Here is a 27,750-nt window from a genome sequence, read left to right as displayed (position 1 = left end):
GGTTAGTTCCTGGATTGCCTATTCTTCTTTAGCAGGCATTTGTGGACTAAAGGTGCACAGAGCGCCCTCCGGCTGCAAGTTTGAATTGAAAACACAGTATCCAGCACTCACAGTGATGACAATAAATCCTGAATATTTCTCCTCTGTATAGAAAATTGACAATCATATGAGAATCCATCAATATTTCTCTAAATGTGCATGCTTTTAAGCTAAAAGCCTATATGAAATGCCACAGAGGTAACATAATTGTTCAGACACTTTGCATCACACAAATACATTATATTTCAAATTATTATAATAATATTTCACAGTATTGCTGTTTTTTCTGTATGTTTGATATACACCACATGATCACAGAGGGTTTTTTCACAGCCTACCTGACTGAAAGAGCTCATTATTTATGCAGGTCATTAGAGCTCTTTATGCGATTCTTTTGTCTTCTCATGTGAGAATCACCCATTATTCATGATGATTCACACCTCCACGCATACTGTGTTTCTTGACCAAAGATGTTTTAGAAAATTTAAATCTCTCTATTGTTTTATATAAAAGAGTAGTCAGCATAATTTTTACATAATTTTGAAGCAAAAACTCTAGTCTACAACCTCCAATACCCAGAAGTCTTGTGAACACAGATTTAATATTATTTTTTTGGCCTTATTTCAGTAACTTAAGTTTTTTGTTTTTTCAATAACCACGCATAAACGTTATTCCTTCAAAAACACAAACATGTACATACATGTTCCTCACATATTATGGTAGCCTAGTTTGTGCTGAATACAGTGTAATGACACTTTTGTCATTAATATGTTTATGAACAACTGAAAAAAGTACAAATGTCAGGGCATGTCAAAACTTCTCCAGGCCCCAAATCAGCCTCAGACTCCAGGGGGTTAACTTGTTAACAGCTAAGAGAATCGAATCTACTCGAGCAGGAGATAGATGTGCCTGCATCGTAGTTGAATCCCATACTAAGCCTAGATAAGTTGTTCTCTGTACTGGAGATAAAACACTCTTCTTGGCATTTAGCCTCAACCCAAAAATTTTAATTTGAGCGAGAACAGCATCTCGATGCTGAACTGCTAACTGTTCTGACTGTGCCAGAAGGAGCCAGTCATTGATGTAGTTCAACACGCGAATGCCCTGGAGTTGCAAAGGAGCCAGAGCTGCATCCACGCCTTTTGTGAACATGCAGGGAGATAAAGCTAGACTGGACGAAAGAACCCAATACTGGTACGCTTTGCCCCCGAAAGCGAACCTGAAGAACTTCCTGTGCTGAGGAAGAATGGAGACGTGGAAGTATGCGTCTATCGTAACAAACCAGTCCTCAGACCTGATTTGTGGCATGATTTGTTTCAGAGTGAGCATTCTGAACTTGAGCTTCTTGACAGAGCGAATTAGAAGGCGCAGATCTAAAATAGGACGCAACCCCCCCATCCTTCTTTGGAATGATGAAGTACCAGCAGTAAAACCCAGACTCTCTGCTAGGAGAAGGTTTCCCAAACAAACAACGATATATATAGTGAGAGACAGACAACACCAAAAATGACACACGATTTCACAGTGAGCGCTTGCTGAAGACACAGAAGCTAACACTGTTTGGTTCAAGTGTGCTTTATAGTTTGCTGGTCATGACGTCACCAGCATATGACGTTCCGTCATGCCATTGAACTGATTTCACATCTACTTCACGACGCAATCATGCAGAGGCATTCCCACAGTGCTTTGGACAGAGCGCGAGTTCCCTTGAAAGTAAATCAGCATATTAGAATGATTTCTGAAGTATTATGTGACACTGAAGACTGAAGTAATGATGCTGAGAATTCAGCTTTTTCATCACATGAATAAATTACATTTGAAAATAATTTCAAATAGAAAACATTAATTTGTAATACTATTTCCCAATGTTACTGTTTTTACTGTATTTTTGATGTAATAAATGAAGCATTTGTGAGCATAAGATACTTCTTTCAAAAACATTAAAAAATGTTAATGTTTCCAGACTTTTGACAGGTACTGTAAAGTTACAAACCAGAGATATAAAGTCGCAATTAATGGAAGAAAGTAATAGGCTTCTATATGTTCGTTCAATTACTGAATTAAAAACAACAACAAAACTGATTCATTTGAAAGAATTGAGGCAATAGAATTATTGTTTAACAAATCAAACATAATTCCAGCCTTCAAGCAAGTTTTACTCTATACATGCAATCTAGCCAATAAAATACTTTAGAGCATAACTTGAAAAATGTATATTCATTATAGAAACTTTAATAACATTTTCATGACTTCCATGACAAACAAAATAATTGACAGGCGTATAGCATTTCTGATTCTCTTTAAAGGGTTAGTTCACTTTTAAATAAACTTTTGCTGATAATTTACTCACCCCCATGTCATCCAGGATGTCCATGTCTTTCTTTCTTCAGGCGAAAAGAAATTAAGGTTTTTGATGAAAACATTGCAGGATTATTCTCCATATAGCGGACTTCAATGGGTACCAAATGGTTCAAGGTCCAAATGACAGTTTCGGTGCAGCTTCAAAGGGCTTTAAACGATACCAGATGATGAATAAGGGTCTTATCTAGCGAAACGAGCGGTCATTTAAAAAAAAAAAAGAAAAAAAGTTTGTTTTATAAGCAAAAACGTCTTGCTCTGTTCTGCGATGAGCGTTCGTGACGTCACATAATACGCAATTACATTGAAAAGGTCACGCTTGACATAGGCGAAGGTACTGAGTCTGTGTTTTCAAGTTGAATGTGCAAATACTAAGTCAAACGCCGTTTACAAAAAAAGGTAAAACAACAATGTTGGACGATTTTGAACTTCGAGGAAAAGATGAGTTTTTCGCCCTGCCCTACCTTTTTGAACCGGAATACACAGATACACAGAGGAAGAAATTAGGCAGATCGAAGAGACTGCTGCGGCGACACACACCTCTCAAGCATTGGGCAGACGAAGATCTAACGAGACGTGGTGGTGCACATGTGGCAAATGCCAACCATTGCCAACAGAGGAAGAATCTCAATGCTGCCTCGACTGGACCATTTCAGTCCCGCCATTAGAATCAGTCGGTGAGTCCCTGTTTCTCGCTAATCTCGCTGCATTACTGGACAAAATGGATTTCCACTGTTACTGAGCAACAGCGTTTTAAGGGGGTCGCACACCGGACGCGAAGCTCAGTGCCACGCCACGTCTTTAAAATTCGAACGTATTGTTTTCTATGAGTGTACGCACACCGGCGGCGACATTCGGCGCCCGTCCGCGGTGCCCAGCTACGACTCAGCAAGTTGTTCAAAATCCTGCTGCGCCACAGAGCGCCATGTACATCGTTTTACATTAAATGTATATTATATTTCTCTCAAATCATCCTTAATGTACATACTGACTTCACCCTGTGCTGCAAGATACATTAGTTTTACATTCTTAGTTTAACAGCTTGAATAAAGTCTAAAAATGTATAGTAAATGTAGCCTTTTCTTTCCTTTTGCTTTGTTGTGCCATTTTTCCATGTACACTAACCTCAGTGCGAAATATTAAAGCATAGGCATATGTAACGTTTCCCTGTTGACGTAAATCCCTGTTGACATAAATCGCAGAACGCATCACAGAACAGAGCAAGGCGAGCATTTGTGCTTATAAACTTTTTATTTTTTCAAATGACCGATCATTTCGCTAGATAAGACCCTTATTCATTGTCTGGTATCGTTTAAAGCCCTTTGAAGCTGCACTGAAACTGTCATTTGGACCTTAAACTGTTTGGAGCCCATTGAAGTCCATTATATGGAGAAAAATCCTAGAATGTTTTCATCAAAAACCTTAATTGGATGACATGGGGGTGAGTAAATTATCAGCAAAAGTTTATTTAAAAGTAAACTAATCCTTTAAGTTCCAGTGATATTTCCAGACTTGAAAAAAATAAATCTTTCTTCTTTTTCCATGACCATAAATGTAGAGAGAGTAGGAATCAAGAAACAGAATTGCTGACAGCAATTCCTGACAGTAGGAAAATGTGTGTTACTTTGTCAATTTGAAAAAAGAAATTTCCATAATGTTTGTCCAAGGTCACAAATCCAGTATGTGAAGAGGATGACTGACAGGTTGTGTATTGATCAATGAAGGGAACAGCAACAGGTGTACTGAAGTCCGTTACTTGTGAAATGACAGGTGTTATGAGCCAAACACATGGCAAGATAAGAGAGTTGCAGTCTTGGTCAGAACCACAGCCAGGACATGAGGCCAAAGGGACCTGATTGGATTTTGTGTCTGAAATAAATGCCAAATGAAAGAGAGGAGAGATATGAAACTGGCCCACAGGGGCTATATGGAATAACACAGTGAGGGAGAGAGCAGAAGCAGTCAACAAGACCCTTTCTGTCCTGAGAGCGTACAAGACTTAGTGGTCCCTGTCAAAGGCTGTGGGTGTTGAATAATGCCGTAAGTGTGTGTACAGGTACGCATTCATGGCAGCAACACATGAGCTAAAAAAGGACAAAAGACATTTTAAACCAACTCACCTTGAAAAAAAAAAAAAAAGTTAAAAAGTTTAAAATGCTTTTATCATATTTATATCACATTATGCACTGCATTAAAAATAGAATATCCACCTTGCATGACCAACCAGATTTGCATTTCCTGAAGGAAATAGCAGTGTTTGCATGGCAGCAGGAGAATGGTATTGACATTTTAGGTATAGTTTGCTTCTGTTTAAAGGAAATGCTGTATCAGAGAAAATATGCATTTATGTTGTTCAGCTGAAGTTAATTCAGTGTTGATTCATCAATTATTAAATTAGTTCATTTAATCTATAAAACAGTTCTGACAGTGGCAAGGAACCCGAACTCCAACAGGTGACAGAATGGAGAAAAAAACCTTGGGAGAAACAAGGCTCAGTCAGGGGGCCCGTTATCAGTTCTCCTAAATCACAAATCAATATACAAATATTGCATATACTGAAATAAACAGTTGACATATAGGCATTTTTTTTTTTTTTTTTTGAAAGAGGAATGTTGTTTATATTAGTCTCTGTCTGTGTCACTCTTATCCCGGGGTTACCTTAAGCCGAGTTCAGACTGCACGATTTTCAAAGTAGTCAGGTCACTGTTCTTTTCACACTGCATGACTATTTTGGCCAGCATTCAGTCACTGCTGTGTTCAAACTGCACGATGGATCGGCGACAGAAGGTTTCACACTGCATGACTTTACAATAGGAAGAATCGCCGAAAACTCTGTCTGGCACGCAAACTACATTTCACAACCAAACACATGCGAGACGTGACAAGGAAACAACGCGATATCACGCGTGCAATAAAGACCAGAGTTCTCACATGAGACTGGGTTTATTATTAAAAATGGTAGCCCGCAAGAAGCTTGCAGTATGAATTGCCTGTGCGCTGATTTGCAGCGAAAACAAGAAAAAGAAAAGAAGAATATGGAGGAGGAAATGGTTGGGGAGATATTGTGATATTGATATTGCTGATATTGTGGTCTATAACTCCTCCCCGAACTCCCCGCTGCTCTGTATCTTGATCTCTCATTGGCTGCCGGTCATCGCCGATGTAGTTTTCAGTCAGAACACTTTTCACACAGCAGGTTTTTGAATCGCCGACAGGTCCAGATATTTAGCATGCCAAATACTTTTCTTTTCTTTTTCTTGTTTTCGCTGCAAATCAGCGCACAGGCAATTCATATTGCAAGCTTCTTGCGTTCTACCATTTTTAATAATAATCCCATTCAGGGACGTGCACAGACATTTTGGGGGGCAGGGGCTCAAGTGGAAAAACAAGCTAATCTGCATATTTAAACACATCAAGATTTTTTTTTTCATTGAACTGTTAATGCTTAATGCATTATATATTATAAAAAAATGCTTGCAGAGGGCGCCAAAAGCCTGCTGATTTTTGTTGTTACAGCACAGCACAATCAAATCCACGATCAAAGTCAACCACCATGATTAAAAATATATTTTTAGTAAAATAATAATATTCGGCCACTTCTTCCTGATAGAAATGCTACAGCGACTGTAAATTCGTCAACAAGAATATGTGGACATCAAACATGCAAAGACAGAGCGAGGGTTTAAACTTTTATTGATGTATTATCCTGTGTAAGCATAGATTTAAGAATAGCATTATGTAGCTAATGCTGTATTATCATGATTTTTAAATAGTTTTAACAAACCATGCATCCTTAGAAAACTGTCTAATAATGCGGTTCATGGATGTGCGTCCGTGGAATGCTCCTCTTCTGGTATTGACAGCCCAACTGATATCTTTACCATGGTTCAAAACGCAATGCATAGCACAATAAAATAACTGAAATTATAATATGACATAAATTTCATTAGTATCAAATCAGGCAGATGTGTCGATGGTGGTCAAACTATTAATGCAGCGTTAAATGTATAAATAACCCTTAAATAGCCAGAACTTTCAGGTTTGTGAACATAATGCTAGCCTACCTAAAAGAAATGCATGGGATGCATCCATCTAGGGCTTTTTTTATTTTTCGCTTCTCATCACCAGACAGCTTTGCATTTTCACAGGAATAGTTGTCACAAGTTTTCAGCCAGTAGCAAACTCGAGGTTAGGTGGGGCGGGGCGCAGGCGGGCATGAATGGCGTGTTGCGGAGTGAGGGCATCTGAACTTGACAAAGCCAACCTGATATAGTATTTTTTTATTTGTTTTATTCAGTAAATATATTTGTTTGACAGGGAAGCTGTGCAAACAGGAATATATATTCATTTATTAAAAAAAAAGCACCCCAGAAAAAAGGGCACTTTCTCTCGAGGAAAAAAAAGGGCCGGTGCTCAAGCCCCTTTTTTGTCTATGTGTGCACGTGCCTGATCCCATTCTCACGTGAGAACTCCGGTCTTGCACGCGTGATATCGCGTTGTTTCCTCGCGTGTGTTTGGTTGTGAAACGTAGTTTGCGTGCCAGACAGAGTTGTCGGCGATTCTTCCTATTGTAAAGTCATGCAGTGTGAAACCTTCTGTTGCCGAACCATCGTGCAGTTTGAACACAGCAGCGACTGAATGCTGGCCAAGATAGTCATGCAGTGTGAAAAGAACAGTGACCCGACTACTTTGAAAATCGTGCAGTCTGAACTCGGCTTTAGTCAGCCTCTATTCCAGAAAACAAGGTTAACTTATTGTTAACTTACTCTAAACTCTTGGTTGTGTCATGTTGGTTTGACTCAGGAATGAAAAGTAAACAGGATCTAGATGCAGCAGTATATAGTGCTCAGAGTAAATGAGTACACCCCCTTTGAAAAGTAACATTTTAAACAATATCTCAATGAACACAAAAACAATTTCCAAAATGTTGACAAGACTAAGTTTAATATAACATCTGTTTAACATATAACATGAAAGTAAGGTTAATAATATAACTTAGAGAACAAAATTTTCAGTTTTACTCAAATTAGGGTGATGCAAAAATGAGTACACCCCACTGAAAGTCTCTGGAGCAAAGCTAAATTTTAGGCTACAAATGTCTAATTTAACAAGAATTCAACCACAGGTGAGTCTAATTATTCATTACACAGGTGTCCAGCAGACAGCTGATTATAAAAGGGTGTTAAAACCACTTCTTATTTCATGCTGTCAGCAATGGCACCACATGGAAGAGAAATGTCACAAGACCTGAGAAAGAAAATAATTTCTTTACACCAGAAAGATGAAGGCTACGATAAGATCAGCCAAGCTTTACTTATCAGTCAGAATACTGTAGCAAAAGTGGTACAAAAATTGAAAAAAGATGGATCTGCAACAATCTCACAGAGACGTCCAGGTCATCCATGGAAGTTAACACCTTGATAGGAGCGTCTTCTGATGAGAAAGGTTGAAGAAAATCGGCATGCAAGTTCACTGCAGTTATCTAAAGAAGTAGAAAGCCAAACTGGGGTGACTATTTCCCGTGACACAATACGGCGTACACTGCAGAGCAACGGCATGCATGGGTGCTGTCCACAAAAGAAGCCTCTCCTAAAGCCCAGGCACAAAAAAGCCTACCTAGAGTTTGCCAGGGCCCATGCTGACAGAGATGAAGACAACTGGGAATATATATTCTGGAGTGATGAGACAAAGATAAATGTTTTTGGAACTGATGGCTGTATGTATGTATGTAATCGCAAAGGTGAGGAATACAAAGAAAAATGCATGGTGCCTACAGTGAAACATGGTGGTGGCTGTGTCCTCATGTGGGGATGCATGGATGCTGCTGGTGTCGGGGAGCTGCATTTCATTGATGGCATCGTGAATTCACAGATGTACTGCTCTATACTGAAAGAGAAGATGCTACCATCACCTCCATATCTTTGGTCATCATGCACTTTTCCAACATGACTATGATCCTAAACACACATCTAAGGCCACTGTTGGATTTCTGAAGAAGAACAGGGTGAAAGTGATTCAGTGGCTCCTGATCTGAACCCAACCGAACACCTACGGGGAATTCTGAAGAGACAAGTTGAGCATCACTCTCCATCCAGCATCCAGTCTCTAAAAGAGAGATGTTACCAAAAGATAAGATGTTGCAAAATGTCACCAACTTGTTCATTCCATGCCTAGAAGACTTGGTACTGTCATTAAAAATCATGGAGGCCATACAACGCACTAGATGTAGTAGTTTTTGTTGTGGGGTGTACTCATTTTTGCATCACCCTAATTTGAGTAAAACTGAAAAATGTGTAATCTAAGTTATATTATTAACCTTACTTTCATGTTATAAAGTAAACATATGTTATATTAAACTTGGTCTTGTCAACATTTTGGAAATTGTTTTTGTGTTCATTGAGATATTGTTACTTTTCATTATATATATACTTTTCACTTGTCACTATATTAAATGTTACTTTTCAAAGAGGGTTATATCATTTACGCTGAGCACTGTAACTACATGGTTTAAGGTTAGGTTTAGAGGTAGGTTCAAGGTAAGTACCTAGTTACGCAGCTATAATAAGTACATAGTATGTACATGGGGAACAGGACTGTAAAATAAAGTGCTACCATTCAAAGAGTAAGTTGCTATGGCTACTTGCATACCCTGAAATTTACCTCTGTTTTTGGAATGGAAATTTGAGTTTATCTGCTTAATTATCTGTAAACTTACCCGGGTATGTCGCATAACCTGCTTTCTGGAATACCCCCCAGTTCTTCTGCGTATTTTTTATATATTTTTTGTTTTGTTTTGGTTTTCCTTTATTTAACAAATTGTTTGAAAAAGATCCTTATTTCTCCTTACTAATCACACCCTTATAGGTGCAATCAGTGGCGTAACTTTGTTTTAAAAAGTGGGTGGGACAGGAATGTGTATGGGGGGGGTATTGTAATTGTATTATTACAATAATAATAATAATAATAATAATAATAATATTATAATCTTAAAATTAATATGATAGTTTCTTCCTTACATCTGCTATAATACAATATGTCTCGAGAGTAGTTAATAAATACATGGATCCGCTAATGAAAATTAATTGTCCTGATGGACTAGTGGCAGTATTTTTGTTTAGCATGCAAGAGGTTCAGGGTTCGAATCCAACCATTTCTGATTTTTTTTTTCTTATTAAAACCAAAGATATTCATCAGTGATTGCATATCAAGAACAGGGACAACTTTATGTGTATTTTGTTTTGTGATTTCAACGGAACGAATAGAGAGTCTCTGCAACAGTTAAGCGATATATTGAAGCGTTCTTCCGTGTGAACACTGCGCAGTGTGCACGAGCGCCAAGGGAACACTGTTGCGCCTCTGATAACAGTGTTGAAAAGCACTCAACATGATTTCAAGAACAACACATCCCTGCGCCAGATCGCCTATTATTAACACAAATTGATAATCAACTAGAGGCATTTCTTTTGTATTAGATATCCGCGAGATGTTTCAAAAAGTGGTGGGGACAATATCGACTCTTTCAAAAAGTGGTGGGGACATGTCCCACCCGTCCCACCCTCAAATTATGCCTATGGGCGCAATCTGTTCTCCAAGCAGATGTACTCAAAATGTAGCATAGGTCAAGTCAAGTTACCTTTATTTATATAGTCCTTTATACACTACAGATTGTTTCAAAGTAGATTCAAAGTATTAAACAGGAAAGTAACATAATTGGTAATGCAAATTTAGGATTAGACAACATATGAGAAATTTAAATTCTACTAAGGCAGCACTTGAAGACAATAGTATCTAAGATTAAGTACTGTAGATCATAGAACCACTGGCACCAATGGTCTCGATCAACTTAGCTCATATGCTTTTGAGAAATGCAGCCCAATTCAATAACTGTCAAAAGTTTATCAATTTTAAAAAATGAGTTCAATTCAGCTGAAAGCATCTCTACAGAAGACAGAAGACGTTATTAAGCTTGAGTCAGTTCAGTGTTGATTCAATGTCGATGTTACAAAATTTATCAATTATTAAATTAAGTCGATTCAGCCATAAAGCAGTTCTGCAGAAGAGAGATCCAGGTCTTTCTGCTTGAAGATTGGTATACGTCACGTCGGCATTCGGTTGTAGTCTGTATATTAAAGTAAATTTGCCATTTAGCTAGTAGTGTAAGACTGACTTATTAATGACTGTAGGTATGATGAAACTGTGTTGCGGTTCCTAGCAGGTCTTGGCATGCCACATTCATAGCTGCCTATAGGAATCTGTGCCGGGGACTTGTCTAGTTGTCGGGGTCTTCACTGAGGATCTGTGCTGAGGGCTGTTTAGTCAATGATGTCACTGCAGGAGATATGTCCCTAGGGGTTGTCTAATTGTTGTGGTCTCATTGACATTTAAGGGCTGAACAGCTTGTAACGAAACTTAAAATCGAGACCTTCCCTGACTTCCAAGGGTGTCTATGAAAGCTGGTAAACTGATTTTTATGTGAAGGACTCAGGACATTTTTGCCAGGAAAATCAAAAGGATGTGACGTTCACATGCGCTCCTGAGAGCCTCCCTTCTGTTCTTTGGTGGGAGGACAGTCTTTGGACAGGGTCACGGTGAATGAAATCATGAGAATCATACCTTCTCAGATGTCCACACACACACACACAAAATCCTCCGACCTCCAGGGTTCGCACCAAAGACTATAGAATAACACAAGACGTGTCACTCCGATTGTTTTGAATGGGAGAAAGTGCAAGGTGCAATATGGCGGAATAAGTCCCACCTTCTAAATAAGAGCCAATCGCCGACTGGGAAAGTCATCGCATCACTTCAGCAGCCGTTAGAAGCTCTGGTTTCTATAGAAACAGTCAGACTCGCGCCTCCGAAGAGACACGCATTTAGCCTTTGCACTTGATCCAGCCTGAAAAATACAGTTTTGTTGTAATGATTCGAGCGTTTGGGAAAAAAATTATATGACAGTTGTTGTCAGATTTCATTGGTGATTACAAATATGAAATTTAATCAAAGCTTGGCAAACAGCTTTGTAAAGCTTGGGACTGTATAAGCCTTACATGGCTTACTTGTTTTGATTTTAACATTGTTAGCCTTATTCTTTTTATTCCAAATACAACTTATAATGTTACATTAGATACCATTTTGCCAACGAATACAACTTTAGTTGAGCTCTAGCCTACTATACTATACTGTCATAACGTAATTAAACAGTTTGCTTTTACACACACAAGATGTTCTGTGCAATTTCATAATGACAGGGTTTGAAATGAACAGCTGTAAAATGCGGGTAAAAAATCAACGGTGGATGGTAACAATGTCAAATCACTAGGTTATGTTTCAAAATATTGTTCACTCAATTTGCTGGCGAAGTTTATGTAATATGCGCAGATTTAGCACACATACTCAACTAATGAGTCAATTAAATATAGCCGAATTGAGCAGCACTTGCGCATTTATGACTTACTTCAACACAACTGTAACTAAGCAACGAATAAAGGCGCTGGTTTGTTAGCTTTGAAGGGAATAGTGCAGACCCAAGAAACACAATAATGTGGGGTAAATAACCCCAGTGTAAAAAGGGGTCGCAACAATGAGCAGACCCTGGCCAGATATAAACACTGATTTTGAACAAAATGAGAAGATGACCTTTGAAACTAATGTTACGCTTCAAATAAAGATTGTATTACATTGCTATGCCAGTAGGTGGCGACCAGTTACTTTTAAAATGTACTTGATAGAGATTTGTTTAAAATCTCTGGACGAAACAAGTCTTCATTCATTAATGACTTTTTTACACAATGAATTCATTTAAAATAACAAATATTTTTTTTAATAACATTTTAGACGTTTATAAATAGATGTATAACATTAAATAGAACATTTTGTCAGAACCTCAAGTACTTATTTTGTTTAATTGTCTAATGTTTTGTTAAAAATCCAGATTATCCAGAATCATAAATTAAGCTTAAAAGAATATATAATATGTGGCATCTAACTTATACTATTAGCACTGTTTCTAATATTAAAATGAACAATCTTAAAAACTAGGATGAAGTCTTTATGGACGCTAACAAGGCTTTGGGACTTTTTTGGGGATTTTTTTTTTTTTTTTTTTTTTTTTTCAGGATTCTTTGATGAATAGAAAGTTCAAAAGATCAGTTTTTATATGAAATATACTCTTTTGTAACATTATAAATGTCTTTGCTATCATTTTTTTTTTATATAGATTTAATGCATCCTTGCCGAATAAAAGTAATTTGAATTTCCTTTCAAAAAAATAAAAATAAAAATTCTTACTGACCCTAAACTTTTGAACGATAGTGTATAATTTTACAAAAGCTTTGTATCTCAGATAAATGCTGTTCTTTTGAATTTTCTATTCATCAAGGAATCCTGAAAAGTGCACAACTGTTTTTAACATTGATACTAATCATATATGTTTCTTGAGCAGCAAATCGGCATATTAGAATGATTTCTGAAGGATCATGTGATACTGAAGACTGAAGTAATGATGCTGAAAATTCAGCTTTGCCATCACAGGAATAAATAACTTTGTAAAATATATTCAAATAGAAAACAGTTATTTTAAATTGTAATAATATTTCACAATATTACTGTTTTTATTGTATTTTATATACATTATATATATATATATATATATATATATATATATATATATATATATATATATATATATATATATATATATATATATATAGGGTAGTAAAGCCTGAAATCACCTACACTGTGGGGACCAGCCAGCAGGAAATAGATTAATAAACATGCTAAATGATGTTTTTTGTTTGTTTGTTTGTTTGTTTTTTGTAAAAAATGCTGAAAGTTTTAGGTGTAGGATTAGTCTAGGGTGATAGAATATACAGTTTGTACAGTATAAAAACCATTACGTCTATGGAGAGTCCCTACAAGGATAGTGAACCAGACATGTGTGAGTGTGTGTGTGTGTGTGTGTGCGTGTATGCGTGTGTGCGTGCGTGTGTGTGTTATTTGTTTTGTTGAATTGATAATAAAAATGTTTTGTTTTTATATCCAAGTCTCTACCCTTTTACTGTGGCTATGAACATCTGTGCTTTCTATCGAGTTGTTCATTCCTTGGGTCCCAAGGTATGCATTTAACAGCCACAAATGCATAAACTGACTTTTCAGCATTTGACATTGAGAGCATATGTTATAATTTGGAGTTTTTTTAATGGAAAAATGTGGTTTTACAAATGCTAGAAATGTGGCATTGAAATGAAAGATTACTATCAAATAGTTTTACAACAAAGACTTGACAGAGCATCCATCAAGAGCTAGACAGCATTCTATGTTATTACATGTGGAGGCTTTTGGTCCAATAATTAAAACATGTCTTTTAAAGGTGCCCTAGATTCAAAAATTGAATTTACCTTGGCATAGTTAAATAACAAGAGTTCAGTACATGGAAATGACATACAGTGAGTCTCAAACTCCATTGTTTCCTCCTTCTCATATAAATCTCATTTGTTTAAAAGACCTCAGAAGAACAGGCGAATCTCAACATAACACCGACTGTTACGTAACAGTCGGGGTGTACGCCCCCAATATTTGCATATGCCAGCCCATGTTCCCAACATTATGAAAGGCATTAGAGAAGGGCAGAACGAGAACGTCTGGAACTGTGCAGAGCTGAATCAACAGACTAGGTAAGCAAGCAAGGACAATAGCAAAAAATGGCAGATGGAGCAATAATAACTGACATGATCCATGATATCATGATATTTTTAGTGATATTTGTAAATTGTCTTTCTAAATGTTTCGTTAGCATGTGGTTAAAGTTACCATCGTTTCTTACTGTATTCACGGAGACAAGAGCCATCGCTATTTTCATTTTTAAACACTTGCAGTCTGTATAATGCATAAACACAACTTCATTCTTTATAAATCTCTCCAACAGTGTAGCATTATTCGTTAGCCACGGAGCATAGCCTCAAACTCATTCAGAATCAATGTAAACATCAAAATAAACACTGTACTTACGCGATTAGACATGCTGCATGACGAACACTTTGAAAAGATCCATTTTGAGGGTTATATTAGCTGTCTGAACTTTTTTTAATGTTGTTTAAGGCAAGCGCGAGCTCTTGGGGCGTGGAGCACCAGATTTAAAGGGCCACACACCCTGAATCGGCTCATTTCTAATTATGCCCCAAAATAGGCAGTTAAAAAAATGAATTAAAAAAAATCTATGGGGTATTTTTAGCTGAAACTTCACAGACACATTCAGGGGACACCTTAGACTTATATTACATCTTTAAAAAAAAAGTTCTAGGGCACCTTTAATAATATCTCCCAAGGGTAGAATGCACAGGGTGAAAAGCAGTAGTCCTAGTACTGAGCTTTGTGTTTAACTTGTGATCGACATGACACCTTTTCATTTATTTGCTACAAAGTGATAACAGTTAGATAAGTACAATTTGAACCATGGCAATGCAGTTCCACTAATGCCAACATAATTCTGAAGCCTATCCCAGGGAATGCTTTGTTTTGTAGTATCAAAGGCAGTACTAAGGTCCAGTATATGGTTAGTCATTCCTTAAAGGATCTAGTTACACTTGAGTCATTACTAGTGTGTGTGCGTGCGTGTGTGTGTGTGTGTGTGTGTGTGTGTGTGTGTGTGTTGGCCTTTGTGATTTATGAGGACATTTCGTATGAATACACGCCACATTATGAGGACATTTTGAATTATGAGGACATGGCCGGTGTCCTCATAATTCGGGCAATGTAGAAGTGCTCCAGTAGCTAGGGGGAGCTGAAATCCAAAATTTCTCCACATGTCTTTATAATTCACATAAACCTGAATTTGTGTATGACGTGTGTATCGGAAGTGCGCCTCTGTAGCCGGGACTTGGTACTGCGCCTCCTCATTAATTATTAATACGTGTGTATGAAATCGCGGCTTCTGATTGGCTGACCGCCGGAAGTCCTCATAATGTCGGAATTTGTCAAACTCAAGCCATGTTAACACAGTTCTACAACAAAGACGGTATAGGAAAATATATAAGTTTAAGTATAAAATAATAGCCACGTATTACATTTACTAAATTATATATAAAAAGCACTGCAAACTGAACCCTCTAATCCCACCTGACCGAAGCCTTTTCTCTGTGGATGTCTGACGACGACGTCATCTCTCATCGCCCCTAAAGTAAGATTAATGATAAGCACTAAGCTACTCTTTATGTTAAAATCTGTTTTAGTTTATAACGATTTAAACTAGTGTTGTTAATAAGATGATTGTGAAATTACAGAGAATGAGCTGTTAATCAAGTTAGCTTTGTTAAAACATCCCTTACGAAAATTAACCATGGTTTTACTATAGTAAAAGTGTAGTAACCATGTTTTTTGGCTAATAAAATTTATATAACCACAGTTTTACCACAAATACCATGGTTAAACTATGGTTAGAGTTGCAAAGCTATGGTTAATTTGTGGTTACCATGGTTTAACTATAATAACCTTTTTTTCTTTTCTTTTTTTGGTTTTATTTGTACTAATACATATAAATATACATGTAATTTTATATGTAGTAATAAGTAACACTTATTTCATAAATGTTATTGTGCTCTAAACAATTATTAAAACATAAGCTTTAATCATGTTGAGAATTTGTGATACTTTAGTATACTTTATTGTTAATCTACGCAGATAACTTCAGAGAATGAAGAACCTGCCTCACTCGTCTGTGGAGATGGGAGTAAAACATCACTGATGGTAAGTGCTTATGAAAAGTGAATCCATTTAGGGTCTTATAGTTTTATTCTATATATTCTCATTCAAACACACAGGTTTCTGTTAAAATAGTTTATCTCTCATGTTGAGAATTTAATTTGTTAATATTTTATTGTTGATCTGCATAGATAACTTCAGAGAGTGAAGAACCTGCCTCACTCGTCTGTGGAGATGGGAGTAAAACATCACTGATGGTAAGTGCTTATGAAAAGTGAATCCATTTAGGGTCTTATAGTTTTATTCTATATATTCTCGTTCAAACACACAGGTTTCTGTTAAAATGGTTTATCTCTCATGTTGAGAATTTAATTTGTTAATATTTTATTGTTAATCTACATAGATAACTTCAGAGAGTGAAGAACCTGCCTCACTCGTCTGTGGAGATGGGAGTAAAACATCACTGATGGTAAGTGCTTATGAAAAGTGAATCCATTTAGGGTCTTATAGTTTTATTCTATATATTCTCATTCAAACACACAGATTTCTGTTAAAATAGTTTATCTGTTATGTTGAGAATTTAATTTGTTAATATTTTATTGTTAATCTACATAGATAACTTCAGAGAGTGAAGAACCTGCCTCACTCGTCTGTGGAGATGGGAGTAAAACATCACTGATGGTAAGTGCTTATGAAAAGTGAATCCATTTAGGGTCTTATAGTTTTATTCTATATATTCTCGTTCAAACACACAGGTTTCTGTTAAAATGGTTTATCTCTCATGTTGAGAATTTAATTTGTTAATATTTTATTGTTAATCTACATAGATAACTTCAGAGAGTGAAGAACCTGCCTCACTCGTCTGTGGAGATGGGAGTAAAACATCACTGATGGTAAGTGTTTATGAAAAGTGAATCCATTTAGGGTCTTATAGTTTTATTCTATATATTCTCGTTCAAACACACAGATTTCTGTTAAAATAGTTTATCTGTTATGTTGAGAATTTAATTTGTTAATATTTTATTGTTAATCTACATAGATAACTTCAGAGAGTGAAGAACCTGCCTCACTCGTCTGTGGAGATGGGAGTAAAACATCACTGATGGTAAGTGCTTATGAAAAGTGAATCCATTTAGGGTCTTATAGTTTTATTCTATATATTCTCGTTCAAACACACAGGTTTCTGTTAAAATGGTTTATCTCTCATGTTGAGAATTTAATTTGTTAATATTTTATTGTTAATCTACATAGATAACTTCAGAGAGTGAAGAACCTGCCTCACTCGTCTGTGGAGATGGGAGTAAAACATCACTGATGGTAAGTGCTTATGAAAAGTGAATCCATTTAGGGTCTTATAGTTTTATTCTATATATTCTCGTTCAAACACACAGGTTTCTGTTAAAATGGTTTATCTCTCATGTTGAGAATTTAATTTGTTAATATTTTATTGTTAATCTACATAGATAACTTCAGAGAATGAAGAACCTGCCTCACTCGTCTGTGGAGATGGGAGTAAAACATCACTGATGGTAAGTGCTTATGAAAAGTGAATCCATTTAGGGTCTTATAGTTTTATTCTATATATTCTCGTTCAAACACACAGGTTTCTGTTAAAATGGTTTATCTCTCATGTTGAGAATTTAATTTGTTAATATTTTATTGTTAATCTACATAGATAACTTCAGAGAATGAAGAACCTGCCTCACTCGTCTGTGGAGATGGGAGTAAAACATCACTGATGGTAAGTGCTTATGAAAAGTGAATCCATTTAGGGTCTTATAGTTTTATTCTATATATTCTCGTTCAAACACACAGATTTCTGTTAAAATAGTTTATCTGTTATGTTGAGAATTTAATTTGTTAATATTTTATTGTTAATCTACATAGATAACTTCAGAGAATGAAGAACCTGCCTCACTCGTCTGTGGAGATGGGAGTAAAACATCACTGATGGTAAGTGCTTATGAAAAGTGAATCCATTTAGGGTCTTATAGTTTTATTCTATATATTCTCGTTCAAACACACAGGTTTCTGTTAAAATGGTTTATCTATCATGTTGAGAATTTAATTTGTTAATAATTTATTGTTGATCTGCATAGATAACTTCAGAGAATGAAGAACCTGCCTCACTCGTCTGTGGAGATGGGAGTAAAACATCACTGATGGTAAGTGCTTATGAAAAGTGAATCCATTTAGGGTCTTATAGTTTTATTCTATATATTCTCGTTCAAACACACAGGTTTCTGTTAAAATGGTTTATCTATCATGTTGAGAATTTAATTTGTTAATATTTTATTGTTGATCTGCATAGATAACTTCAGAGAATGAAGAACCTGCCTCACTCGTCTGTGGAGATGGGAGTAAAACATCACTGATGGTAAGTGTTTATGAAAAGTGAATCCATTTAGGGTCTTATAGTTTTATTCTATATATTCTCATTCAAACACACAGGTTTCTGTTAAAATGGTTTATCTCTCATGTTGAGAATTTAATTTGTTAATATTTTATTGTTAATCTACATAGATAACTTCAGAGAGTGAAGAACCTGCCTCACTCGTCTGTGGAGATGGGAGTAAAACATCACTGATGGTAAGTGTTTATGAAAAGTGAATCCATTTAGGGTCTTATAGTTTTATTCTATATATTCTCGTTCAAACACACAGGTTTCTGTTAAAATGGTTTATCTATCATGTTGAGAATTTAATTTGTTAATAATTTATTGTTGATCTGCATAGATAACTTCAGAGAATGAAGAACCTGCCTCACTCGTCTGTGGAGATGGGAGTAAAACATCACTGATGGTAAGTGTTTATGAAAAGTGAATCCATTTAGGGTCTTATAGTTTTATTCTATATATTCTCGTTCAAACACACAGGTTTCTGTTAAAATGGTTTATCTATCATGTTGAGAATTTAATTTGTTAATATTTTATTGTTAATCTACATAGATAACTTCAGAGAATGAAGAACCTGCCTCACTCGTCTGTGGAGATGGGAGTAAAACATCACTGATGGTAAGTGCTTATGAAAAGTGAATCCATTTAGGGTCTTATAGTTTTATTCTATATATTCTCGTTCAAACACACAGGTTTCTGTTAAAATGGTTTATCTATCATGTTGAGAATTTAATTTGTTAATATTTTATTGTTAATCTACATAGATAACTTCAGAGAATGAAGAACCTGCCTCACTCGTCTGTGGAGATGGGAGTAAAACATCACTGATGGTAAGTGTTTATGAAAAGTGAATCCATTTAGGGTCTTATAGTTTTATTCTATATATTCTCATTCAAACACACAGGTTTCTGTTAAAATGGTTTATCTATCATGTTGAGAATTTAATTTGTTAATAATTTATTGTTGATCTGCATAGATAACTTCAGAGAATGAAGAACCTGCCTCACTCGTCTGTGGAGATGGGAGTAAAACATCACTGATGGTAAGTGCTTATGAAAAGTGAATCCATTTAGGGTCTTATAGTTTTATTCTATATATTCTCGTTCAAACACACAGGTTTCTGTTAAAATGGTTTATCTATCATGTTGAGAATTTAATTTGTTAATAATTTATTGTTGATCTGCATAGATAACTTCAGAGAATGAAGAACCTGCCTCACTCGTCTGTGGAGATGGGAGTAAAACATCACTGATGGTAAGTGCTTATGAAAAGTGAATCCATTTAGGGTCTTATAGTTTTATTCTATATATTCTCATTCAAACACACAGGTTTCTGTTAAAGTGGTTTATCAATCATGTTGAGAATTTAATTTGTTAATATTTTATTGTTGATCTGCATAGATAACTTCAGAGAATGAAGAACCTGCCTCACTCGTCTGTGGAGATGGGAGTAAAACATCACTGATGGTAAGTGCTTATGAAAAGTGAATCCATTTAGGGTCTTATAGTTTTATTCTATATATTCTCGTTCAAACACACAGGTTTCTGTTAAAATGGTTTATCTCTCATGTTGAGAATTTAATTTGTTAATATTTTATTGTTAATCTGCATAGATAACTTCAGAGAGTGAAGAACCTGCCTCACTCGTCTGTGGAGATGGGAGTAAAACATCACTGATGGTAATTGTGAAGGTAACACTTTAGAATACTGATCCTTCATTAATGAATAACTACACAGGAACAAATGAGTAATGCATTATTAACACTCTAGTAACTACTATTAACTAACAAGTAACTCTGATGAATGAATTAGTAAGTAATAGTGCTCAGCTGAAGGTGGTAGTTCACTATTAACTAATCAGTAACTACTGTTTTTTCATACCTCCCAGAGAACTACTCAGAACTACTATATACAGGTTCGTAATTAATGTGAATAATGAATAATGTATAATTAATTCTATAGTAAAGGCTTTGGTAAACCACTAGTAATGAGTGAAGTATTACCAAATACCTAAGAAGGAATTACTAATTATTTGGATCAGTATTCTAAAGTGAAAAACATGATAACTCTCTAGTAACTACTGAAGTCACTGTAAACTTTTGAGATTTTTGTAAAGTATTGGATAGTAATAACTCAAGAGTTACTATATAACTCTAAAGTAACTACTACTTTTTTGGATCAGTATTCTAAAGTGAAGATCATAGTAACCCACTAGTAATTACTCAAGTGTTACTACATCCTTCTAAAGGAACTACTAATTATTTGGATCAGTATTCTAAAGTGAAGATCATGGTAACCCACTAGTAATTACTTAAGTGTTACCAAATATATCATAAGGAATTACTGTACAAAAACATCAAAAGTTTACAATGACTTCAGTAGTTACTAGAGAGTTATCATGTTTTTCACTTTAGAATACTGATCCAAATAATTAGTAATTCCTTCTTAGGTATTTGGTAATACTTCACTCATTACTAGTGGTTTACCAAAGCCTTTACTATAGAATTAATTATACATTATTCATTATTCACATTAATTACGAACCTGTATATAGTAGTTCTGAGTAGTTCTCTGGGAGGTATGAAAAAACAGTAGTTACTGATTAGTTAATAGTGAACTACCACCTTCAGCTGAGCACTATTACTTACTAATTCATTCATCAGAGTTACTTGTTAGTTAATAGTAGTTACTAGAGTGTTAATAATGCATTATTCATTTGTTCCTGTGTAGTTATTCATTAATGAAGGATCAGTATTCTAAAGTGTTACCATTGTGAAGTGTGTGTGTAACCTATAATGGTATTAATAAGGATAAAGGAATCCTGCTCCTGGAGAGTCACTGTCCTTCAGAGAGTTACGCCCATTTTACACCGCACGTGTAAGCAATGCGTAACCAACACATATTTTTTTGGCACCTCAGAGCATGCGTAAAGCAGCAGTGCAGCCATCATTTCAGAGTCAAGTCTATTTTTATTGCACTGCTCATGCTGATTGGGGTATATGCTTACGTGGCGATGACACATTTCCGCTAAAATCTCAGCCTGGGGTGTTTTTTCCAAAAGCATCGTTAGCCAACTAACATCGCAAGTTCCGTCGTTACTTACGTAGTTCAACGATTTGGTGCTTCCCAAAACCATTGTTCAAACGAACATTCGCAGACTGTATCGCAAACTTGTGTGGTTGGAACGACAGCTCTCGAGCTGTGGTTAGAAGCATAGTTTCCTGTTTATATGACATGTGGACTTAATAAATCCTGATCTTAAGCAAAATAAGCAAGCTGACATTAAGATTTAAAGCACCGTTTTTAAAGAGTGTGCATGTGTGTACGTGCTCTGGTATGTCAGAACAGGCATTTGATTTAATCTGGAAATAAAGCAAAATAACTGAGGAAAATGAGAATTAGTCCTCTAATGCCATGTCTGTAATTTATAGCAAAAAATCTAGCATTAATTCGATCTCAAATGGATTAATTTAAAGAAGTTATTACTCACCACCTGCGTGACATCATTCACCAACGTGGTTCAACGACAAGTTTGCGACAATACAGTTTCGGGAAACAGTCGTGACTAGCTAGTTGATTTGTTCAACGATGCATTGTACTATGGTAGTTCAGCAGCGAGTTTCATCGTTGTTTGGGAAACTTTTCAAAGTAAGTTTAGTCATCCACACAGAAGTCATACAGTAAAGGAGAAGGGCATCAAGCTATACATTTCATTCACCATTCACAAATATGAAAAAAAGGAAAAATGATTTCATCTAACATCAATCACTCTCTCCTATAGTGAATAAATCCCACATCATCAATACACTGCTTACACGTGCAGTGTAAAACAGGCGTTTCCCTTATTGGACCACGAATTGTACTCATATTTACTGTTGGTGTCATGTTGCGGGGGTTGGGTGAAGATCCAGGTTTGGGTTACTACAGTCAGATTGGAATATGTGTGTTGTGTTTTATGTCCTCATATTTACTGTTGGTGTCATGTTGTGGGGGTTGGGTGAAGATCCAGGTTTGGGTTACTACAGTCAGATTGGAATATGTGTGTTGTGTTTTATGTCCTCATATTTACTGTTGGTGTCATGTTGCGGGGGTTGGGTGAAGATCCAGGTTTGGGTTACTACAGTCAGATTGGAATATGTGTGTTGTGTTTTATGTCCTCATATTTACTGTTGGTGTCATGTTGTGGGGGTTGGGTGAAGATCCAGGTTTGGGTTACTACAGTCAGATTGGAATATGTGTGTTGTGTTTTATGTCCTCATATTTACTGTTGGTGTCATGTTGCGGGGGTTGGGTGAAGATCCAGGTTTGGGTTACTACAGTCAGATTGGAATATGTGTGTTGTGTTTTATGTCCTCATATTTACTGTTGGTGTCATGTTGCGGGGGTTGGGTGAAGATCCAGGTTTGGGTTACTACAGTCAGATTGGAATATGTGTGTTGTGTTTTATGTCCTCATATTTACTGTTGGTGTCATGTTGTGGGGGTTGGGTGAAGATCCAGGTTTGGGTTACTACAGTCAGATTGGAATATGTGTGTTGTGTTTTATGTCCTCATATTTACTGTTGGTGTCATGTTGCGGGGGTTGGGTGAAGATCCAGGTTTGGGTTACTACAGTCAGATTGGAATATGTGTGTTGTGTTTTATGTCCTCATATTTACTGTTGGTGTCATGTTGTGGGGGTTGGGTGAAGATCCAGGTTTGGGTTACTACAGTCAGATTGGAATATGTGTGTTGTGTTTTATGTCCTCATATTTACTGTTGGTGTCATGTTGTGGGGGTTGGGTGAAGATCCAGGTTTGGGTTACTACAGTCAGATTGGGATATGTGTGTTGTGTTTTATGTCCTCATATTTACTGTTGGTGTCATGTTGCGGGGGTTGGGTGAAGATCCAGGTTTGGGTTACTACAGTCAGATTGGAATATGTGTGTTGTGTTTTATGTCCTCATATTTACTGTTGGTGTCATGTTGCGGGGGTTGGGTGAAGATCCAGGTTTGGGTTACTACAGTCAGATTGGAATATGTGTGTTGTGTTTTATGTCCTCATATTTACTGTTGGTGTCATGTTGCGGGGGTTGGGTGAAGATCCAGGTTTGGGTTACTACAGTCAGATTGGAATATGTGTGTTGTGTTTTATGTCCTCATATTTACTGTTGGTGTCATGTTGCGGGGGTTGGGTGAAGATCCAGGTTTGGGTTACTACAGTCAGATTGGAATATGTGTGTTGTGTTTTATGTCCTCATATTTACTGTTGGTGTCATGTTGTGGGGGTTGGGTGAAGATCCAGGTTTGGGTTACTACAGTCAGATTGGGATATGTGTGTTGTGTTTTATGTCCTCATATTTACTGTTGGTGTCATGTTGTGGGGGTTGGGTGAAGATCCAGGTTTGGGTTACTACAGTCAGATTGGAATATGTGTGTTGTGTTTTATGTCCTCATATTTACTGTTGGTGTCATGTTGTGGGGGTTGGGTGAAGATCCAGGTTTGGGTTACTACAGTCAGATTGGAATATGTGTGTTGTGTTTTATGTCCTCATATTTACTGTTGGTGTCATGTTGTGGGGGTTGGGTGAAGATCCAGGTTTGGGTTACTACAGTCAGATTGGAATATGTGTGTTGTGTTTTATGTCCTCATATTTACTGTTGGTGTCATGTTGTGGGGGTTGGGTGAAGATCCAGGTTTGGGTTACTACAGTCAGATTGGAATATGTGTGTTGTGTTTTATGTCCTCATATTTACTGTTGGTGTCATGTTGTGGGGGTTGGGTGAAGATCCAGGTTTGGGTTACTACAGTCAGATTGGAATATGTGTGTTGTGTTTTATGTCCTCATATTTACTGTTGGTGTCATGTTGTGGGGGTTGGGTGAAGATCCAGGTTTGGGTTACTACAGTCAGATTGGAATATGTGTGTTGTGTTTTATGTCCTCATATTTACTGTTGGTGTCATGTTGTGGGGGTTGGGTGAAGATCCAGGTTTGGGTTACTACAGTCAGATTGGAATATGTGTGTTGTGTTTTATGTCCTCATATTTACTGTTGGTGTCATGTTGTGGGGGTTGGGTGAAGATCCAGGTTTGGGTTACTACAGTCAGATTGGGATATGTGTGTTGTGTTTTATGTCCTCATATTTACTGTTGGTGTCATGTTGTGGGGGTTGGGTGAAGATCCAGGTTTGGGTTACTACAGTCAGATTGGGATATGTGTGTTGTGTTTTATGTCCTCATATTTACTGTTGGTGTCATGTTGTGGGGGTTGGGTGAAGATCCAGGTTTGGGTTACTACAGTCAGATTGGGATATGTGTGTTGTGTTTTATGTCCTCATATTTACTGTTGGTGTCATGTTGTGGGGGTTGGGTGAAGATCCAGGTTTGGGTTACTACAGTCAGATTGGGATATGTGTGTTGTGTTTTATGTCCTCATATTTACTGTTGGTGTCATGTTGCGGGGGTTGGGTGAAGATCCAGGTTTGGGTTACTACAGTCAGATTGGAATATGTGTGTTGTGTTTTATGTCCTCATATTTACTGTTGGTGTCATGTTGTGGGGGTTGGGTGAAGATCCAGGTTTGGGTTACTACAGTCAGATTGGGATATGTGTGTTGTGTTTTATGTCCTCATATTTACTGTTGGTGTCATGTTGCGGGGTTGGGTGAAGATCCAGGTTTGGGTTACTACAGTCAGATTGGGATATGTGTGTTGTGTTTTATGTCCTCATATTTACTGTTGGTGTCATGTTGTGGGGGTTGGGTGAAGATCCAGGTTTGGGTTACTACAGTCAGATTGGGATATGTGTGTTGTGTTTTATGTCCTCATATTTACTGTTGGTGTCATGTTGTGGGGGTTGGGTGAAGATCCAGGTTTGGGTTACTACAGTCAGATTGGGATATGTGTGTTGTGTTTTATGTCCTCATATTTACTGTTGGTGTCATGTTGTATTAATTGATGTGTTTCTGTTTTGTTTTTAAGCAGTTTACAAAAAAATAAATAAAAAGAAGAAGAAGTGGAGCAGTAGGGAAGATCATTGACAAGCTGGTAAAAAAAAAGCACCAACAAAAATGCACAATGAACACTTTATTAGACAACTGTGTTGATCATGCCGTCTTTGCATCTGTTTCTATGAGTCGCTATAAGTAGGTCATTCGCCATATTAACGTTCTAAGCGGTTAGTGATGCCAAGTTCATGATATCCCGCTAAACTACACTACTTTTAAACTTTTGCAGTGTAATATACTTTCTGGGTTTAAAGGTTAAATCATTTTAATCAGACCGTAATCAAAATTTAAAATAAAAATGTACGGTTATAGTTTTGAGAATAGGGAAGCTGTACTATGTAATGTTACTGCGATCTGGCAACCACGCTAAGCAGGTCTGCGCACAGTCTGTGAGCTATATACTTGTATAATCGTCTACATCTGCCATAGAGTAAAACCACATTATTTTCATTTGATTAAGGCCATCTTTGATGTTAAATAATTGTACACATAAGCTAATGAAAATAGTGGTAAAAAAAACCCTTTTAAATATTTTTGGTTGACGTTTTTAAAAAAAAAAAAACTGCTAAACAAGAAGTGCTAGTTTCGGTATCGGGCCCGATACCAAGCTCATTTACTTGTACTCGTAAAAATACCACCGATACCAAAGACCGAAACCTCATGTGACTGACAGAATTATCCGTGCAGAGAGACTCGGCCTACAGCAGCAGAAATAACGTCAGCCTCAGAGGTGTGGAAATACTTCAAAATTGATGATGACAGCACACACATTGCGAACTTCATGCTTTCGTTATCTTTTAGTGAAGGCTGATAGGCGGAATCGCGCTGAATGACCACAAGCACACTCGCACACTCTCTCTCTCTTTCTTGCGTGCGATTCCAATTCTCTCAGACAACCAAGATCGTTTCTCCTCGTGCCTGAATGGTCAAATACACACATCCTTCCAAGATGGCAGACACATCTACATGCCTACAGCGCTTGAAGGCGGCATCTAGTTATATATATCTATTGGCTAGACTAAAGATAATTATAAGACTAGTTGGAAGAATAGAAAGATGAGATCTAGTCATCATTGTGTTTATTCTAGGAATCTGTTTTTCTCTTTTATAGTCATTCCTGAAAATCCTGCTGAAAAGGATGCCAGAAGGAAACAAAAACAGCAATGGTCAGAGAAGAGAAAGAGACAGGAACAAAACATTTAGTGTTTTGATGGTGTAGTTTTTTTTTTTTTTTTGGTTTTATATGTATGAGCAAGGTTATACATTGTTTAGTGATATGATATAATATGCTTTGTTCAAGGTTATCAAAGGTAAAGGGTAAAGTGCTTTACCTCAACGCATTTTTTTTTTTTTGTATATGAAAAAGCACACATTAAAATTTGCTTCTTGTTCCCATACTTGGTGTACTGTTTTATGTTCTCTCTCACACACACACACACACACACACACACACACACACACACACACATATATATATATATATATATATATATATATATATATATATATATATATATATATATATATATTTAATACAGTCATGGACAAAATTGTTGGCACCCTTGATAAATATGATCAAAGAAGACTGTAAAAATAAGTCTGCAATGTTTATCCTTTTGATCTTTAATTCATAAAATTAGCAAAAATCTAACCTTTCATTGAAGGAAAAGAATTGAAAGTGGGGGGGGAAATCACATTATGAAATAAATGTTTTTCTCCAAAACATGTTGGCCACAATTATTGGCACCCCTAGAATTTTTTATGAGTAAAATATCTCTGAAGTATAGTCCCATTCGTATTTACATTTTTAACACCAGGGTGATCATGAACATGAAATTGTCCAGCCATGACTTCCTGTTCCACAGGAATATAAACATGAGAGAAACACAAAGGCCAAATTCCCGTAATCATTCATCACAATGAGTAAAACCAAAGAATATAGTTCTGATGTGCAGCAAAAGATTGTTGAGCTTCACAAAATAGAAAGTGGCTGTAAGAAAATAGCTAAAGCATTGAAAATCCCCATTTCCACCATCAGGGCAATAATTAAGAAGTTCCAATTAACTAAAGATGTTACAAATCTGCCTGGAAGAGGACATGTGTCTAAATCATCCTAATGTGAAGTGAGGAGGAGAGTTTAAGTGGACAAAGACTCTTCAAGGATCACAGCTGGAGAATTGCAGAGATTAGTTGAGTCTTGGGTCTCAGAAACCCTAAAAAAAATTATCAAACGGCACCTACATCCCCACAAGCTGTTCAGGAGGGTTTCAAGAAAAATC

General features: G+C 36.6%; 2 protein-coding genes across 9 annotated transcripts in view; one reads left to right on the top strand and one right to left on the bottom strand.

The window, feature by feature from the left end:
- LOC125277427 (CUB and sushi domain-containing protein 1-like) overlaps positions 1-27,750 on the bottom strand; it is a 750,178-nt gene that overhangs the window by 510,487 nt on the left and 211,941 nt on the right. The gene's annotated exons all lie outside the window — the stretch shown is intronic.
- LOC125277428 (endochitinase 2-like) lies at positions 14,682-26,863 on the top strand. Of its 7 annotated transcripts, none has more exons than XM_048205778.1 (23): positions 14,687-15,571; positions 16,072-16,137; positions 16,284-16,349; positions 16,496-16,561; positions 16,708-16,773; positions 16,920-16,985; positions 17,132-17,197; positions 17,344-17,409; positions 17,556-17,621; positions 17,768-17,833; positions 17,980-18,045; positions 18,192-18,257; positions 18,404-18,469; positions 18,616-18,681; positions 18,828-18,893; positions 19,040-19,105; positions 19,252-19,317; positions 19,464-19,529; positions 19,676-19,741; positions 19,888-19,953; positions 20,100-20,165; positions 25,478-25,511; positions 26,583-26,863. In XM_048205778.1, the coding sequence occupies exons 2-22, from the start codon at positions 16,135-16,137 to the stop codon at positions 25,502-25,504; spliced, it is 1,284 nt and encodes a 427-aa protein (XP_048061735.1). In that variant the 5' UTR covers positions 14,687-15,571; positions 16,072-16,134; the 3' UTR covers positions 25,505-25,511; positions 26,583-26,863. The 7 variants fall into 7 exon arrangements, with proteins under 7 accessions (XP_048061739.1, XP_048061732.1, XP_048061735.1 ...); XM_048205781.1 differs by having other exon boundaries at positions 25,449-25,511; positions 26,583-26,695; XM_048205779.1 differs by having other exon boundaries at positions 25,446-25,511; positions 26,583-26,695.

This window comes from Megalobrama amblycephala, linkage group LG10, assembly GCF_018812025.1.
Source record: "Megalobrama amblycephala isolate DHTTF-2021 linkage group LG10, ASM1881202v1, whole genome shotgun sequence".
NCBI classification, from domain to species: domain Eukaryota; kingdom Metazoa; phylum Chordata; class Actinopteri; order Cypriniformes; family Xenocyprididae; genus Megalobrama; species Megalobrama amblycephala.
The sequence above is the reverse complement of the archived record's forward strand: the minus strand, read 5'-3'. Positions and strand labels throughout refer to the sequence as shown.